The sequence below is a fragment of the Acanthopagrus latus genome, chromosome 20 (genome assembly GCF_904848185.1).
Source record: "Acanthopagrus latus isolate v.2019 chromosome 20, fAcaLat1.1, whole genome shotgun sequence".
NCBI lineage: Eukaryota > Metazoa > Chordata > Actinopteri > Spariformes > Sparidae > Acanthopagrus > Acanthopagrus latus.
Window position 1 is genome coordinate 18,016,427 of NC_051058.1, and position 15,798 is coordinate 18,032,224.

Consider the following 15,798-nt stretch of genomic DNA (forward strand, 5'->3'; position numbering starts at 1 on the left):
AAAATATGCATGTTATTCTACACAAGTGTATCTTTAACATGTAATGTGGGTAATTCTTATAATCCGACCAAAAAAAAAACTTGACAACATTTACTTTAGTACAAGCAATTAACAGCATAACATCAGCCACTCGATGCAGCAATATATCACCACACCGCGCTTAAAATGTTGGCAGCCATAGCTAACAACGCTAACCTGTGTACACTGACAATACTGAAATTTTGATGTGATTTTGTGGTAGTCCTTCCAAAGGTTTGCCAGACATTCTACACACGTAGCAGTCCCATTGGGTAAGACTTGCGGTCTGTTTTTGTTTTGGGCTGACTTTTACAATCCCTCTGGACAGATTCATACATTTTATTTCCTCCATTTTCCCTTGATAATGAGTTAATTTCATTTGTTTTCCTGAGATAACAGAATAATTTCCTTGAGATCTTGAGATAACAAAACTTTGTTTTCTCGAGATAATTATATAATTCATTTGAGATCTTGAGATAATGACTGTGATATGATAGGCCTGAGATTTCCATCACACACAAGTGGCACGGCATGCTGACTGATGGGTTTACAGATAATACACACACTGGTGTGCATAATCTAAAAAGACGTAGGAAGGTTAGGAAGGCTTCAGCTATATTGGCGGTGCAATCTAAGTAAGCCTGATGTCGTCTTTAACAACATAGCTGACCAGCTATGAGGTCCCAGGCACTTGTTTATTATCCAGTTAGTTGACATTGGGCATTCCCCTGTAGATACATTCCCTTGAAACACATAATATTCTAAAATACATAAAATGTGTCCTTCTAAAGAAGTTATGGAGAGATGTATGAGACTCTTTTTAATGCAGAAATAAACAAAAACAAAAATATTCTGTCTGTTTTGTCCATATATGTGTTTGTAAGAGTGATGAGAGTGAACCGAAACGGTAAAGATGCTGCTAAAAAACCAACATAATGAACTAAAAGTGATAAATTGCTCCCCAGAGCCGAGGAGAGCTGCAGAGTTTCTCTCCGTTCATCAGTCTGAACAAGCACCTTCACATAAGTAACCATAACTGACTTGATATTGGAACACACTTGTTTATTTTACAATTCATTCTGAAGTCTTTGTTCTTTGTGTTGTTGGTTTAATCACAGCATTTCATAACTGTGTGAAGTACACTGCGTTTAAGCCATATAGCCAAATATCGCTAAATTTGTTGCATCATTGAATGAAAATTGGCCAGGTTAGGTTAATTGTGAAAGACATTAACTATAAATGAGCCAGAAACAATTATTTTGTATCAGTTTAATTTGGATACAGGAGTTGGTTTAAATTGTTCAAGTCCAATAGGTGTTTAACCTTAATGATTTCTGTAACAAAACAGAGGTGTGTTTCCACAACTGAATGGAACACATGAAAAATTATTGTTCTACTGACAGGAAATAAGAGTACTAAAAGAGTATAAAAGTACTTTATCTTTACTATAATATAAAATTCTGGTTGTTGGTGTGAGTTATTCTTAAAGTAGGGATTAAGAAGTGTCAATCTGTACATCACTGTTTCATCATGGACAAGGACAAGGAATATTATCTGGACCAGCAGCTTTATTAATATTCACGCTCAGCAGGATTTTTCTCACCTCTGCTCTGTTTACTGACAGCAGCTGGTCCACTGGACCCAGACCAGGAGTAGTCATACTTTCTTTCTTTCCCGCTGAAATTAAAGTAGAAGAAGCAGCAAACTCTATTAATATAAAATATTTTCCTCTCACTATAATATAATATTCTGGAATTTAATGGAAGTGATTGCACTCACTACAGTTTGTGCATCAACCAAAAATGGCTCTCTAATATTTCCACAAACTCCATTAAAACCTCTGTGATTCAATTATGGAGAACGATTGCCGTAGATTACTATCATGGACAAAGTAACACGAAGGGGGTTGGTCATTCTGTTTGTCCAGCCCTCTTCCAGTTTTAGCTGATATTTACAGACAGCACTGAGGTGACAGGGATGCACAGCAGTTGTACTCTGACGGACTTTGGGTTCTCACTGGTCCTGTAGTCATGATGCTTGCTGGCTTCCTCTTTCTGCTCCTCCTCACAGGTAAGGTTTCTCTCATCCTCACAGTGTCTCTGATGCTCTGGATAATCCATAAACCTCGCTGCGAACAGCTTTCAGTGGAATCAAGTTTTACCAAAGAAAACTGACTGAATGAAGAGAGGTCTGGCTAATCAAGAGTTACAAGGATGCAGTTTCTGAAAAGAGGTGTTGTGTAATTTTTCAAACATAATGCTTCATGCTGTAAGCAACAGCAAAATACTGAATAATTATATAATTATATAATTTATTATACACTTATTTTACCATTCACGGACTGTATGTCCTGTGTTGTGTAATGTTCCTGTGTAATCTTGGAGCTTCCTGAGGATGTGTGTAGGGCCGTACCCCACATATCTCAAACAAGGAGAAGCCTGTAGGGAAAATCAAAAGCCTAAATACTAGGGCCTTATCAACCTGAGGAATTTAGGTCTGGCAAACTGTAATTTGAGTTACTGTCCATCCACCCATCCTGCAGCTTACTCAGTGCTCACATCCAAAATGAGTTGGAGTTTCGACTAGGATGAGACACATGCTTGTCACAACGAGTGACACAAGTCAAGGGCTTCTGTTTAGGCAGAGACAGATAGTATATAGCGTGTTTTTATTTTGCTTATATTTGTGGTGAATACTTTTATGCTTATTTTGTTAGTGTTGTGTTGTGTTATGCTAATTATGCTCTCTAGGAGCTCACTCATGCTGATCCACTCAGTGGATAGCTTGTATGGTTTGGCCACTGTGTGTGATTACAGTACTTCTTATTCCGGCTCAATCAGTGGACGATAAACAAAGCTCTCTCTTAGCTTCTTTCCTTTTACTAACTCACACACCCACACACACACTTCCATACATATACATCCTGGGTAAAATACGCACATAGTCTTATGAGTGAACTATATACTTAGTTAGTCTATAGACTATAGTTAACGACCCCGCTATAACATAAGATACGTGTGTCTAGTGATATTCCCTCTTATTGACTTCAGAGGCAGACACCTCTCGGTAGCATGACTACCCTTTTTGGAACTGTGGGTATTATCCCACCAAGTTCAACTTGTATGCAAGCGACGACGCAACCATCATCTTTGTTCAAATTTTGTGTGTTCGTGTAGTGATGAGAATAGATTATGAACATTTTCAGCAGGTGTGACATATATTCCAAGTTTGATGAGTTTTGGGGTATGTTGAGGCAGTGAAAAATACGATCATTTGCGACAAAAAATCGTCATTACAAAAACAACAGGGACCTCGCCAGTCAGGACCTATAACTTCACCCAAACATCACATTTTTCTGATTGCTTTTTGTTTAGAATGAACCTCTCTCGCAGTTAACATGCCTCGATGCTTTCTCTGCAGGAGAATCGTCCAATGACAGCTGCAGCTATAGAAACCTTTTTATGCATTTGTACCCTGAAGGTAAGGTGCAGAACACCATGACCCGGCCTGTTAAAAACCACACAACACCCACTCAAGTAACTCTGGATGTACTCATCTATGCCATCCTAGATATGGTAAGTTGTATATTTAGAAACTACTCCCAGTGCCGACTAGTACCGACCACCTTAAATTTGTTTGACTGTTGTTGAGTCACAACAAAGTCTTCAGGCCAATATACAGAGTTTGGCTCAGTGTATATTTCCATAACACTATATATTAACACTGAATGTGGACATGTTTCTTTACTTGCAGAACGAGAAAGATCAGAAATTTATTTCGTACGTTTGGATTGACATGGTGAGTTCTCTCTGGGAAAGAAAAAAATGTTTGACTGATGTGAAAATCAAATGTTCTTTTTTGTGTAACAATTTAGATAAAAAAAAGTATCTATTTAAATATATTTTTACAGTGTACCTTATTATTACATGTAATGTATGTCTCTTGGGCAATAATCTAGACATTTGAGATTTACAGAGAATTTACAATGAAATTACTACTGGGAACTTATTCCAATGTCTGGACATGGAGTGATGACTTCTGCATCACTCAAAGGCCTAAATCTTATGTGATTTTATGTCAAACAAGCAAGGTAAATTAAACTTGGGTTACTAAAATGAATGGGGTGGTGTTTACTTCATAGTAAATGTCCAAAAGACACAGTGTTGTCATTGATACTGTCAGCATCTTTAAACTGTCTCACCTCAGCTTCATTCATGGTTGTTTGTTTATGGCCACTCAGCCTACATCTTGTAGTTACCATATAACTAAATGTAATAAAGACTTACTTACACTTACTCTGTAACTAAAGAGAACAGTAGGAGAACATTTTATTTAGACATTACTTGCCTCAATACATGGAGAACAAACTATATCAACAGAACAGTTTGCTGTCAGGAGAGTATGTAAAACACACATGAGAGATATGATTCATATTTAGTGTTTCACCTTGGGCTATAGTTGTATTCACTTCCTGGGATGAACACATGGGTGGGAGGCCATAGACCCAAGTGACAGTGAGACGGGCTAAAGACACTGATGGTATCCATGACAATACCGTGTCCACTGGACATTTATTGTGAAGTAAATACACAGATGTTACCCTCTAGTTTCCTCAAAGTTTTACTTTGGATGAATGACATAAAATCTGGGCAATTGAGTGATGCAGAAGTCTTCACTCCATCTTCACTGAAACATCAGTTTAATGGAATAGGTACCCAGTGATAAAAAGTTTTGGAATAAATTCCCTGTAAATGAATCACAGATTACTGCTCAGTAGAAATACAAACCTTGTAATAATAAAAATGGGCACCCAGTTTTTACATCTTGTTCCCAAGTAGCTACATACATGTGTTAGAACATACAGTACTAGTACACCATGAGTACAAAAGATTACATCTTATATCTCTGAAGTACTTTACAGTTCGCTGTTATGCAAATCCAAATTTCTCCCTGTTTTCCTCTGTAGCTTTGGCACGATGAGTACATTTCTTGGAATCCTGAGGATTTCTGTGGTATTGAGAACATTACAATCCCTACTAAACAATTGTGGACACCAGACCTAACCATTGAAGAGATGTAAGTCTGAATGTGTGTACTCTCATGCTCACAAATATATATATATATATATATATATATATATATATATATATATATATATATATATATATATACACACTCACAACAGTTATCGGCCTTTATTACCGTTGAGAAATACCACAATATTACAGTGTCTACATCCTCTCAAAACCTTGTTCTGCTGACAGTTTGTTTAAAACCATTATTAACAAATTTGATGTGTAATATTATCATACACATGTGTATAGTGTTTTTTATACTTAAAGAAATAATTGTAAATTGCAACAAATTTTCCAAACCAGTATTAAACAGAGATCTTGCAGTTATACAGAATGTGTTGTAGTTTATTTTATACTTTCAGTGTATTTTACATGAAGTTATTGTGTTTAATATATTTGGTGATACACAATGAAAATTCAGTGTAAAGGACACATGTTTGTTCTCATTCAGGACAGGGAAGGACAAGGCCTCTGCGAGTCCTTATGCAATTGTTTACAACTATAGTGAAGTCTGGCTTAGGAATGACATGATGGTGGTCAGCATCTGCAAGATGAATGTTTACAAATTCCCCTTTGACATTCAGAGCTGCGACCTCTCCTTCAAGTCTACCATATACAGCAGTGAGTCATTCAGATGTTTCATTTAAAAGTTTAATAAAATTCCTATTAGTTGTTCATATTTTCTTATTTTCTTACACACATATACATTCCTTCTTTATTTTCTTGCAAGGAAACCTCAGCTAATTTTTTTTAATCTCCCACTTCAGACAAGGAAATGCAGTTTCTTCCATGGGTGAACTCTTCACGGAGCACTAATTGGACTCTTACAATGATTCGTTCCCAGTCTGAGTGGCTGCTCATCAACATGACCATCACCAACAAAACTGTCGACAATTTTGAACTCAAGCAGAGCATGTTGGTTTACACTGTAAGTTTTTATGGTTACAGACACACAGAGATGGACAGTGAAGTTTTTCCATTCCACCTCTATGTCTCAAGGCAGTACAAGTACTTTCTTTAAAGGTCCCATATTGGCTAACTAGTTAGCTCCGCTTCGGTCCACTATGCAGTGGTGTGTGAAGCAAGTTTGATCTTAATAATATTACGATGGAGCTTGGTTATCACATTAAAAAGTCTGAAAATGTGCAGACTGGAGACAGAGATTATGCGAACAGTGTCCAAGAGTTTGGAGACTGTGTTGGAGACAAACACAAGCTGTTGTAATACTGGGCCACCAATTGGCTGTCCTTTTTGCGGCTACGTCTTTGGATTTAGACAGAAGGCAGCAAATTGGGGGTCTGTTTTGGTCTGCCAATTTGACGCCTTGGAGGGAACACTTATTTCCGCCTCCATTGCTATCTAAATCCAAGACGTCAGTGTGCCGGCAATTGCGTGAGATGGGCGGAGGTGTCGATGACCTGCACTGTTGTGCAACCCACAGCTGGGAGTTTTAAAACCCGGAAACAGCTGATCACAGCAGTCAGTTCATCACTTCATCCGCGGGCCTCAAGATGAGCAACTGGAAAGCCACTGAGATCCAGAGGATGCTAGTGTCTCCTCTGTCTCTGTAGCTGTTTGGTTGTGTCCGCTTGTTGTGTAGCGGCAAGCTACAAATGGTTGCTACTTTCAAATTAAAAGCTGAGAACCCAGTTCTAACCTCCAGTAGGGTGCAAGGTAAAGCCCTTATTTTGAAGACAAATTTGTTGTCACTGTTCACTGCCCAACTTCATACTTCACATCATGTAACATTATTCAGACACACTAACCATTCTGAAACATCCTGCTGCAGCCACAGAGTCTGTACTTCTTCAGGAGCCTCTCCTTCTGGGTCCGATTCTGGGTCAAATTGGTATGGTTGAAGCATCTCAGTGAGCCATACCTATACATCCACCGTAAAACATTAGTGCATGTAGCACCGTGTCCCTGAGAGGGTCGTGTAGCAGGCAAGGCAGGTGTTGACAGATGGAGCTCATTAGCATTTAAAGGTGAAACAGCCTACTCTCAGTAGAGCTCACCCGAGCGACAACTGAAATTCAGGACCACGGAAGGGTTTGGGGCAATGCATTCCGAATACAGTGTTGTTGGACCTCTGACAGACGTGAAATTGATGAAAAATAGTATAATATGGGACCTTTAAATATTTCCATTTAGTGATTCTTTATATTCTATTTCATTACATTTCAGAGGGAAGCATTGTTTTGTCTCTCCACAAAAAATACCTGAGGTCAATAATTTGCAGGTCAAAATATTACTGGTTGAGCACAAAGGGTTCTTACATTTTAACATTTTGTGTTCATAAGCACCAGTGTTGATAACTGTACCTGCTGTAACTGTCTGACTTCATGACTCAATGCGCAGTGTGGAAGTAAACACAGTTCAGCTCTATGCTCGTGCGGTTCGTTCAGCAATACATTACATGGTGTCAGAAGTCTGAAGTGCAGATGCAAATAAACATCAGTGATGGCTACAACCTCACGCTGTCCAGAGCACAGCTTTCAGAGTGCACCCCAGAGATCAATGGACTAGAGTGTGTCTCCATGCTCAGCTTTGTCTCAGTCAGCAACCAAAAATACACAGAACTGATGGAGCACCCACAAGAGGATCTAAGCTGTCTCCTACAGACTATTCAAAGTGGCTGGCCTGAATGCAGACGAGATGCACCCGTGCCTGTGCAGCCGTACTGGGACTCAAGAAGTCAACTTGTTTCGTCTGATGGACTAATTTACAAAGGATTATGCATTGTGGTTTCCCCCACCGGAGCACATGCTGAAACTCATTCACCAGTCTCATTTGGGGATAGTGAAAAGCAAACAGCGAGCACGTGAAGTGCTTTACTTGTGAGGCACGAGTGCAGAAATTGAGGAGGCGGTCAAAAATTGCAGCAACTGTGCTGACTTTCAAAACAAACTCAGACATCCCCTCAAACCGACAGAGACACCAGAGATGCCATTTGAAAAGGTGGCATCAGATCTGTTTGAGTTTGATGGAAAACAGTACATTCTGCTTGTGGACTACTACTCAAAGTTCATGGGAGTGCATGAACTAAAGGACACGAGAAGCTGCACCATCATAGAGACTCTGAAAGCTCATACATGGTATCCCATCCTGGCTCCGGTCAGATAATGGCCATCAGTACTCCTCAGAGGAGTTCAAAGACTTCTGTGAAAGCTACGGAATAGCATACAAAACATCTTCACCCCACACGCTGCACTCAAATGGTGAAGCAGAGGGAGCAATGCAAATAGTGCAGAGACATTGGAGTGGAGCAGCAGACAAACACCTTGCACTGATGGACTACAGAACTACTCCACTTGAGTCAGTAGGGCTGTCACCTGCACAACTGTTAATGGACAGGAGACCTCGCAATAAGCTGCCAGCTGCTCGAGCCTTGCTCACACCAACAGCTTACAATCCCCTCAAAGTTAAGCGCCTGCTAGACAAGACAAAAGACACTCAATAGTTCTACTATGACTCCAAGAGAGTTACAAAGTAACGCGTTACTAATCACATTACTTTTTTCAGGCATTACTGTTCTGAATGTAGTAATCACATTACAGTTCGCCAAGCTCGTTGCTTATGTTACATTGCTAGGTTATCAATTTCAACAGCATAGTCGCACACGTCACACACAACGGGCTGGGGGGGAGGGTTTGGCACAAGGTATCTTTCACCATAACTGATAGCTGCATAAAGCCACTTTTGATGGTTGGAGATACAAACATTACTTTGGATTTGTTGAACTAAGGTATATAAGTTGACTGTAAGGTGCACACTTTGCCTGTTTTGGAAACTTCTCTCCATCGCTGCTAACACTACCTCAAACTTAACGAAGCACCTACAGAGACAGCATGCACACACAAAGCTTGTTGCTAAAGAACCGTGGAGCAACATGAATGAGACACCAAGCAAGCATGAATGAGAATGTAACGAGTAATGTAACTAATTACTTTCTTCGAGGAGTAATCAGGTGACAGGTCAGACTAAGATCGGTTCAAAAGCCCCTAATGATAGACACAAAATCAAGGACCCTTACGTCGCCCGGATTGGCGTTACCGGCGCCCCACCCTGGAGCCAGGCCTGGGGTTGGGGCTCGCAGGCGAGCGCCTGGTGGCCGGGTCTTTGCCCACGAGACCCGGCCAGGCACAGCCCGAAGGAGTGACGTGGGCCCAACCTCCAGTGAGCTCACCACTCGCAGGAGGGTTCAGAAGGGGCGGGTGCGGTGTGATTTTGGTGGCGGTCGTGGGCGGGGGCCACAGCGACCCAATCCCCGGACAGTGACTCTAGCCATGGGGACATGGAATGTCACCTCACTGGGGGGGAAAGAGCCTGAGCTGGTGCGAGAGGTTGAGCGGTACCGGCTAGAGATAGTCGGGCTCTCCTCTATGCAGAGGGAGGCTGGACTCTCTTCTATTCTGGGAGAGAGGCGGCAAGCTGGTGTGGGCTTGCTTATAGCTCGTCGGCTCAGCTGCCATGTGTTGGAGTTTACCCCAGTGAACGAGAGGGTCGTTTCCCTGCGCCTTTGGGTCGGAGATAGGTCTCTCACTGTTGTTTCGACTTATGGGCTGAACAGCAGTGTAGAGTACCCGGCCTTCTTGGAGTCCCTGGGAGGGGTACTGGAGAGAGCTTGGACCTGATACCAAGGGAGGCTGGGGACATTGAGTCCGAATGGACCATGTTCTCCACTTCTATTGTTGACGCGGCTGTCCGGAGCTGTGGCTGTAAGGTCTCCGGTGCCTGTCGTTGCGGCAATCCCCGAACCCGGTGGTGGACTCCGGAAGTAAGGGATGCTGTCAAGCTGAAGAAGGAGTCCTACCGAGCCTGGCTGGCCCGGGGGACTCCTGAAGCTGCTGATGGGTACCAGCAGGCCAGGTGGGCGGCAGCACGGGCAGTCGCAGAAGCAAAACCTCGGTCAGCCTCGAGGAAATTCTTGCAAACCATCCGGCGCCTCAGGAGGGGGAAGCAGTCCTCCACCAACACTGTTTACGGTGGAGGTGGTGAGCTGTTGACCTCGACTGGGGACATTGTCGGGCGGTGGAAGGAATACTTCGAGGATCTCCTCAATTCCATAGAGGAAGTAGAGGCTGAGGACTCAGAGGTTGACTCATTCATCACCCAAGCCGAAGTCACTGAGGTAATCGGGAAGCTCCTCGGTGGATGAGATTCGCCCTGAGTACCTCAAGTGTCTGGAAGTTGTAGGGCTGTCTTGTTTGACACGTCTCTGTAACATTGCATGGCAGTGTCCCTCGTGGCATTCTGTGGGAGGTGCTCCGGGAGTACGGGGTCGGAGGCCCTCTGTTAAGGGCCGTACGGTCCCTGTACGAGCGGAGCAGGAGCTTGGTTCGCATTGCCGGCAGTAAGTCAGACCTGTTCCCGGTGCATGTTGGACTCCGGCAGGGCTGCCCTTTGTCACCGGTTCTGTTCATTATTTTTATGGACAGAATTTCTAGGCGCAGCCACGGGCCGGAGGGGATCTTGTTCAGGAGCCACAGGATTTCATCTCTGCTTTTTGCGGATGATGTGGTCTTGTTGGCTCCTTCGAGCCGGGACCTCCAGCATGTCCTGGGACGGTTTGCAGCCGAGTGTGAAGCGGCTGGGATGAGAATCAGCACCTCCAAATCCGAGGCCATGGTTCTCGACCGGAAAAAGGTGGCTTGTCCCCTCTGGGTTGGGGGAGAGCTACTGCCTCAGGTGGAGGAGTTTAAGTATCTTGGGGTCTTGTTCACGAGTGAGGGAAGGGTGGAGCGTGAGATTGACAGGCGGATCGGTGCGGCGGCCGCAGTAATACGGTCGTTGTACCGGTCTGTCGTGGTGAAGAGAGAGCTGAGTCGAAAGACGAAGCTCTCGATTTACAGGTCAATCTACGTTCCTACCCTCACCTATGGTCATGAACTTTGGGTCATGACTGAAAGAATAAGAACCCAGATACAAGTGGCTGAAATGAGTTTCCTCCGCAGGGTGGCAGGGCGCTCCCTTAGAGATAGGGTGAGGAGCTCTGTCACCTGGGAGGAGCTCGGAGCAGAGCCGCTGCTCCTCCACATTGAGAGGAGCCAGTTGAGGTGGCTCGGGCATCTGTTTCAGATGCCCCTGTGACGCCTTCCTCGGGAAGTGTTCCTGGCATGTCCCGCCGGGAGGAGACCCCGGAGAAGAACCAGGACACGCTGGAGTGACTATGTCACCCAGCTGGCCTGGGACCGCCTTGGGATCTTCCCAGAAGAGCTGGAGGAAGTGTCCGGGGTGAGGGAAGTCTGGGTGTCCCTGCTCAGACAGCTGCCCCCGCGACCCGGCCCTGGATAAGTGGAAGAAGATGGATGGATGGATGGATGGATGGATGGAGGAGTAATCATGTAATGTAAGGCATTACTATTTTTGAGAGTAATATGTAATGTGTGATATATTACTTTTATGAGCAATGAGCCCCGACACTGCTACAGAGTGATTTGAATTTTTCCATGCACCAGTGTATATGTAGGGGATTACCATGTTGTTGCAACTTGTGTGCGGCCATATACCTTTCACACCTGTAGTTGCTTCAGTTCCGCCTTGAATCAACCACCTGACCCTTCACAGATCCACATGAAAAGGCGCTCTGTCCTCTACGTTGTCAACTTCTTGCTGCCCATCCTGTTCTTCTTGGGTCTGGACTTGGTCTCCTTCCTAATCTCAGACAGCAGCGGTGAGAAGCTGGGCTTCAAGGTCACTGTGCTGCTTGCTGTAACTGTGATGCAACTTATTCTGAATGAAATCCTGCCTTCTTCTTCAGACAGGATTCCACTTATAGGTAAAGTAGCTCAGAGTCACTGAACTTCATATGAGCCAGAACAGCACATGCTGAATCAGTGTGTAGTTATTTGTCCACATTAACGATGATGTTCTCCCCTTTAGCGACCTACATTGTTGGGATTTTTGGTTTGATGATGCTCAGCCTCATGGAGACAATTTTGGTGATGTACCTGTTGGAGAAAGACTCCAAAGAAAATGAGCCAAATGGAGACCAAAACCTGAGTGAGGACTGTGGAGACAAACAAGGCAAAATCAGCCTTGATAACTGTTTCAGGGGTGAGATTTACAACAACTATTATGGAAGTTTGAATGAAATTCATGATCTCAGAACTAGTTTAAAACATTCAAAAATAAACAAATTTTATCAACAGAATGTGAAGAAGGAAAATAAGAAATATTAACATTACATGTTTATCCAAAGCTGCTCCTCATCAGTGTTGTCCTCCAGTGCCCCGGGTCTGAAAACCTCCTTCCAGCGGTCTAAAGCTCCTGTGCTAGCATCGTAAACACCAACAGTCCCTCTGAGCTCTGAGCTCCCAGTCTGGGCAGAGTCAGCTAAGAACCACAAGCTGCACAGCTAACTCAGCTAACTAGCTAAGGGCAGCTCCATTTAGCTGCAGCTATCAGTTACTCTAGTGATATACTGTCCCCTAATTGTCTGTATGATTTCCACAGGTGGTCAGTTCTTACGTTGTGCACCTTTGTGTTACCTTATGGTTTCTCTGAAACAGCAATATGTAAAATATCGGTACAAATGAGATAGCTGTGTTATTTTAAATATACACTTACCATCTTTTGTGTCTAATTCATCATTTCAGGCATAAATACATGGATTCACTCTGCCTGTGTCTGTGATGTGTCTGCTGGTAAAACACCACCTGAAGTGCTGCCATTGCCCCAAGAGGTCAGGATAAAGTTTTACCTTTTAATATTTTACACAAATTGACTACCTTATCCTGCTGAAATATTGTGGCTTTGTTATTAGGCCAACATTTTGCAATTACATTCAGAGGAAGTGCCCCAGGAAATGTATTTGAGGATATAAAAACCTAAAAATATAATAACTAATTCAAAGCTTTGTGGCACATGCTCATGATATACCTTCTTTTTTTAAAAAGACATTGAAGAAAAGCTGAATTATATGGGAAGTTAATTAGTATGACTTGTGCAGTTTAAAACACAAAAATACCAATTGCCACAAAAATGTGAATGTCAAACTTGATAGCAGATAATAATAGCAGTATTATCATGTTTTTTAAACCACAGTTATTAAGTCATCAGGGAAGCAGCAGCCAGGTGATGGAGGAGTCCAATGACTCCAAGTTGGGGGAGTTGGTGAAACCGCCGTCTCTGCTCCTCAACAGCAAGAAGGAAGAAGCAAAGCCTGCTGGCTACTGGAGGAGAGTGTGTAAAAGAATCAACACAGTTTTCTTCATTTTCTATATCATAGCTGCCAGTGTGTTTTTAGTCTATATTGCTGTCTGTTGGAATGAAGACTAGTGCTAAAAAATGGCACATCAAGAGGGTGTTGGTTTTACTCTGAACCCACAGGGGAATATCAAAACAAAATGTCTTCAGATGAGTAACAATGTGTCACCCTGCAGCTCAATGTGAAGCTGTTGTGATTATAAAGTCTCTGCCCCGAACTTTGGTGTCTGAACTTACGTCACTAACCAAACATGTTGCGCTCACTCCAGCCAGTCCAAGTACACATCCCTCATAATCCCAAATAATAAAACTTGTAGACTTGTATGTCTTTGCTATGTGGTAATCATAATCATTTTAGGAATCCACCAATACACATATTAAATAAAAAATGAATCTTGCAGGTGTAAACAAAATTGCATGTTGACCTACTTAAGTATGTATTTACTGTTTGATATGGGCAATCTTTATAATCCACCAAAAAGCATGTTAACATATAAAACTTAAAGTTAATAAGGTCATAATATGCTCAGTTCAGGTTCGTACTTTTCTTTGGGGGGTCCTAATAGAATAGAAAAAAAAACATAATTTTTCTCATATGGTGCTTTGCTGCAGAATCCCTTTTCCCACTGTGTCTTGAATGCTCCATTTTAGCTGCTGAGTGACACATCTTACCTGTTTAATCTTTGTAAGAGCTGCACAAGCACATTAGTTAACGGGCAGATGTAGCCAATCAGAGGCAGAGAAGAGCAGGTCATGTCGAGCGAGGTAGTGTGATCTAAAATAACGCCGCTACAGCAGTTGCAACTGTATGTCTGCTGACCGACTGGAGGATGTTGTTACATAGTGACACACGTAAGTTACAGAAGTAAAGGCTCGACTCTAAACTGGGCGTTCCAGGCAGTGCAGGAGAAGTGTTTTCTTTTGGAGAGAGTGACTTCCTTTTGTGTGGACTTAGAAACTTTTTCACTCTCCAGACCTTTTACATGCACAAAAATGTTACATAACAAAATAAAGGAAAGGCAAAAACCTAAAAAGCATAATACGACCTCTATGACCTCTCAGCAAAAGCTATCATAACTTTTTTGACCTCGTACAGTATAAATCAAGCCACCTAGTTTGTGAAACAGGTTAAAAGGTTGTAGTCTACAAGTCAGGCTAAGATAATAGGTGATGCACTGGAGTAATGTATAATATGAGAAGAAAAAATGACTTTGATATGTACAAATTGTTCAACTGACCCTTCAACAATCCTGAAACACATCTATTCTATGCTGAAAGTATTATACATATTTTTGTATATGTATTTAACAATATCATTATGCATTTCTGTTCTGTTCACGTTTGCATTTTTCAACTTAATGTGTTAATATTCACCTAAAAGTCCTAATATGTGATTTCTATACTGGCTCTGAGGAGATGTTTGAGACCCCTTTTAATCCTGAATGAACAATAAAAACAAATAAAACCTACTCTGTCCATGTTTCAAGATGCATGAGTATATTAGAATTATCTGTAATCATCTTGAAATGTAAAATCTCAAAAACAAATTCATGATAGGCTAGAACAGGTTTGAATTATATGCTTAAAGGTTGGTTTTCATTTCAATGCATTTATAGGCAGCATTGTAGGCCACTTAAAAGTCATACTTGAATAAAACTAAATATATTGCAGAATAACATTGGTAAAGTCCCCCATACAAATAGTGTGACATGAATATCTTGATTTACTGGAATTAACAGGAAGTTATTTACTGTAGTTTGACCTGCGAAGTCCACCGATTCATCAATCACAATTCAAGGCAGCAATAGTTGACACACAGCTTATGGAGTCAACTGAGGTAATGAATGAATGAATGAATGAATGAATGAATGAATGAATAAATAAATAAATGAATAAAAACCGTAACAGTCAATTATTATAACTCAAAAATCTAAACAAACAGACATGATACACATTATTTCAAATAGGATCCATAAATTCACATAGAAATAAAAAAGGAGCTTTTAATAAGTGCAGAACTTGGATGAAAATCATCATGTTTTTAAGTTTTCTTCAATATTAATCTATTGATCTATTCAGGAGTACATTACAAACATAATAGCAGTCGTGGGTGTACAGCAGACCTGTTAAACTAGCAGCCCGTGGGCCACATGCCAAATTTGACTGCAGGAGGAAACCTGGAGGGGGGCAATGAAAACTGGGAGTCTACTGGGAAAACGGGAGGTTTGACAAGTTTTACAGATTTTGTTGTGGTTTCTTTCTGTACTTTGCTTCATCCATTCTGGACACAGGGTAACAAAGAAGTGAAAAGTTTTTGGCATTTCCTTTTTCTTGTTGTGTAAACCCTGGCACTGCAGAAACAGAATGCATTGTATGTGTACTGTTTACTGGATAATATATATGGAGAGAATGATGATAAATTCTAGCTGCAAGTGCAAAAGAGTGCAGTGGCCATACAGGAATAATGAAGTTCATGATGTCGCTAGTCAAGATCGTT

General features: G+C 41.9%; 1 protein-coding gene across 1 annotated transcript; it reads left to right on the forward strand.

The window, feature by feature from the left end:
* Positions 1-1,987: 1,987 nt before the first annotated feature.
* Positions 1,988-14,761, forward strand: LOC119009323 (5-hydroxytryptamine receptor 3A-like). The gene is made up of 10 exons (XM_037080444.1): positions 1,988-2,088; positions 3,439-3,593; positions 3,772-3,816; positions 4,985-5,094; positions 5,545-5,714; positions 5,861-6,021; positions 11,661-11,871; positions 11,976-12,149; positions 12,692-12,777; positions 13,140-14,761. The coding sequence occupies exons 1-10, from the start codon at positions 2,049-2,051 to the stop codon at positions 13,371-13,373; spliced, it is 1,386 nt and encodes a 461-aa protein (XP_036936339.1). The 5' UTR covers positions 1,988-2,048; the 3' UTR covers positions 13,374-14,761.
* Positions 14,762-15,798: the final 1,037 nt, after the last annotated feature.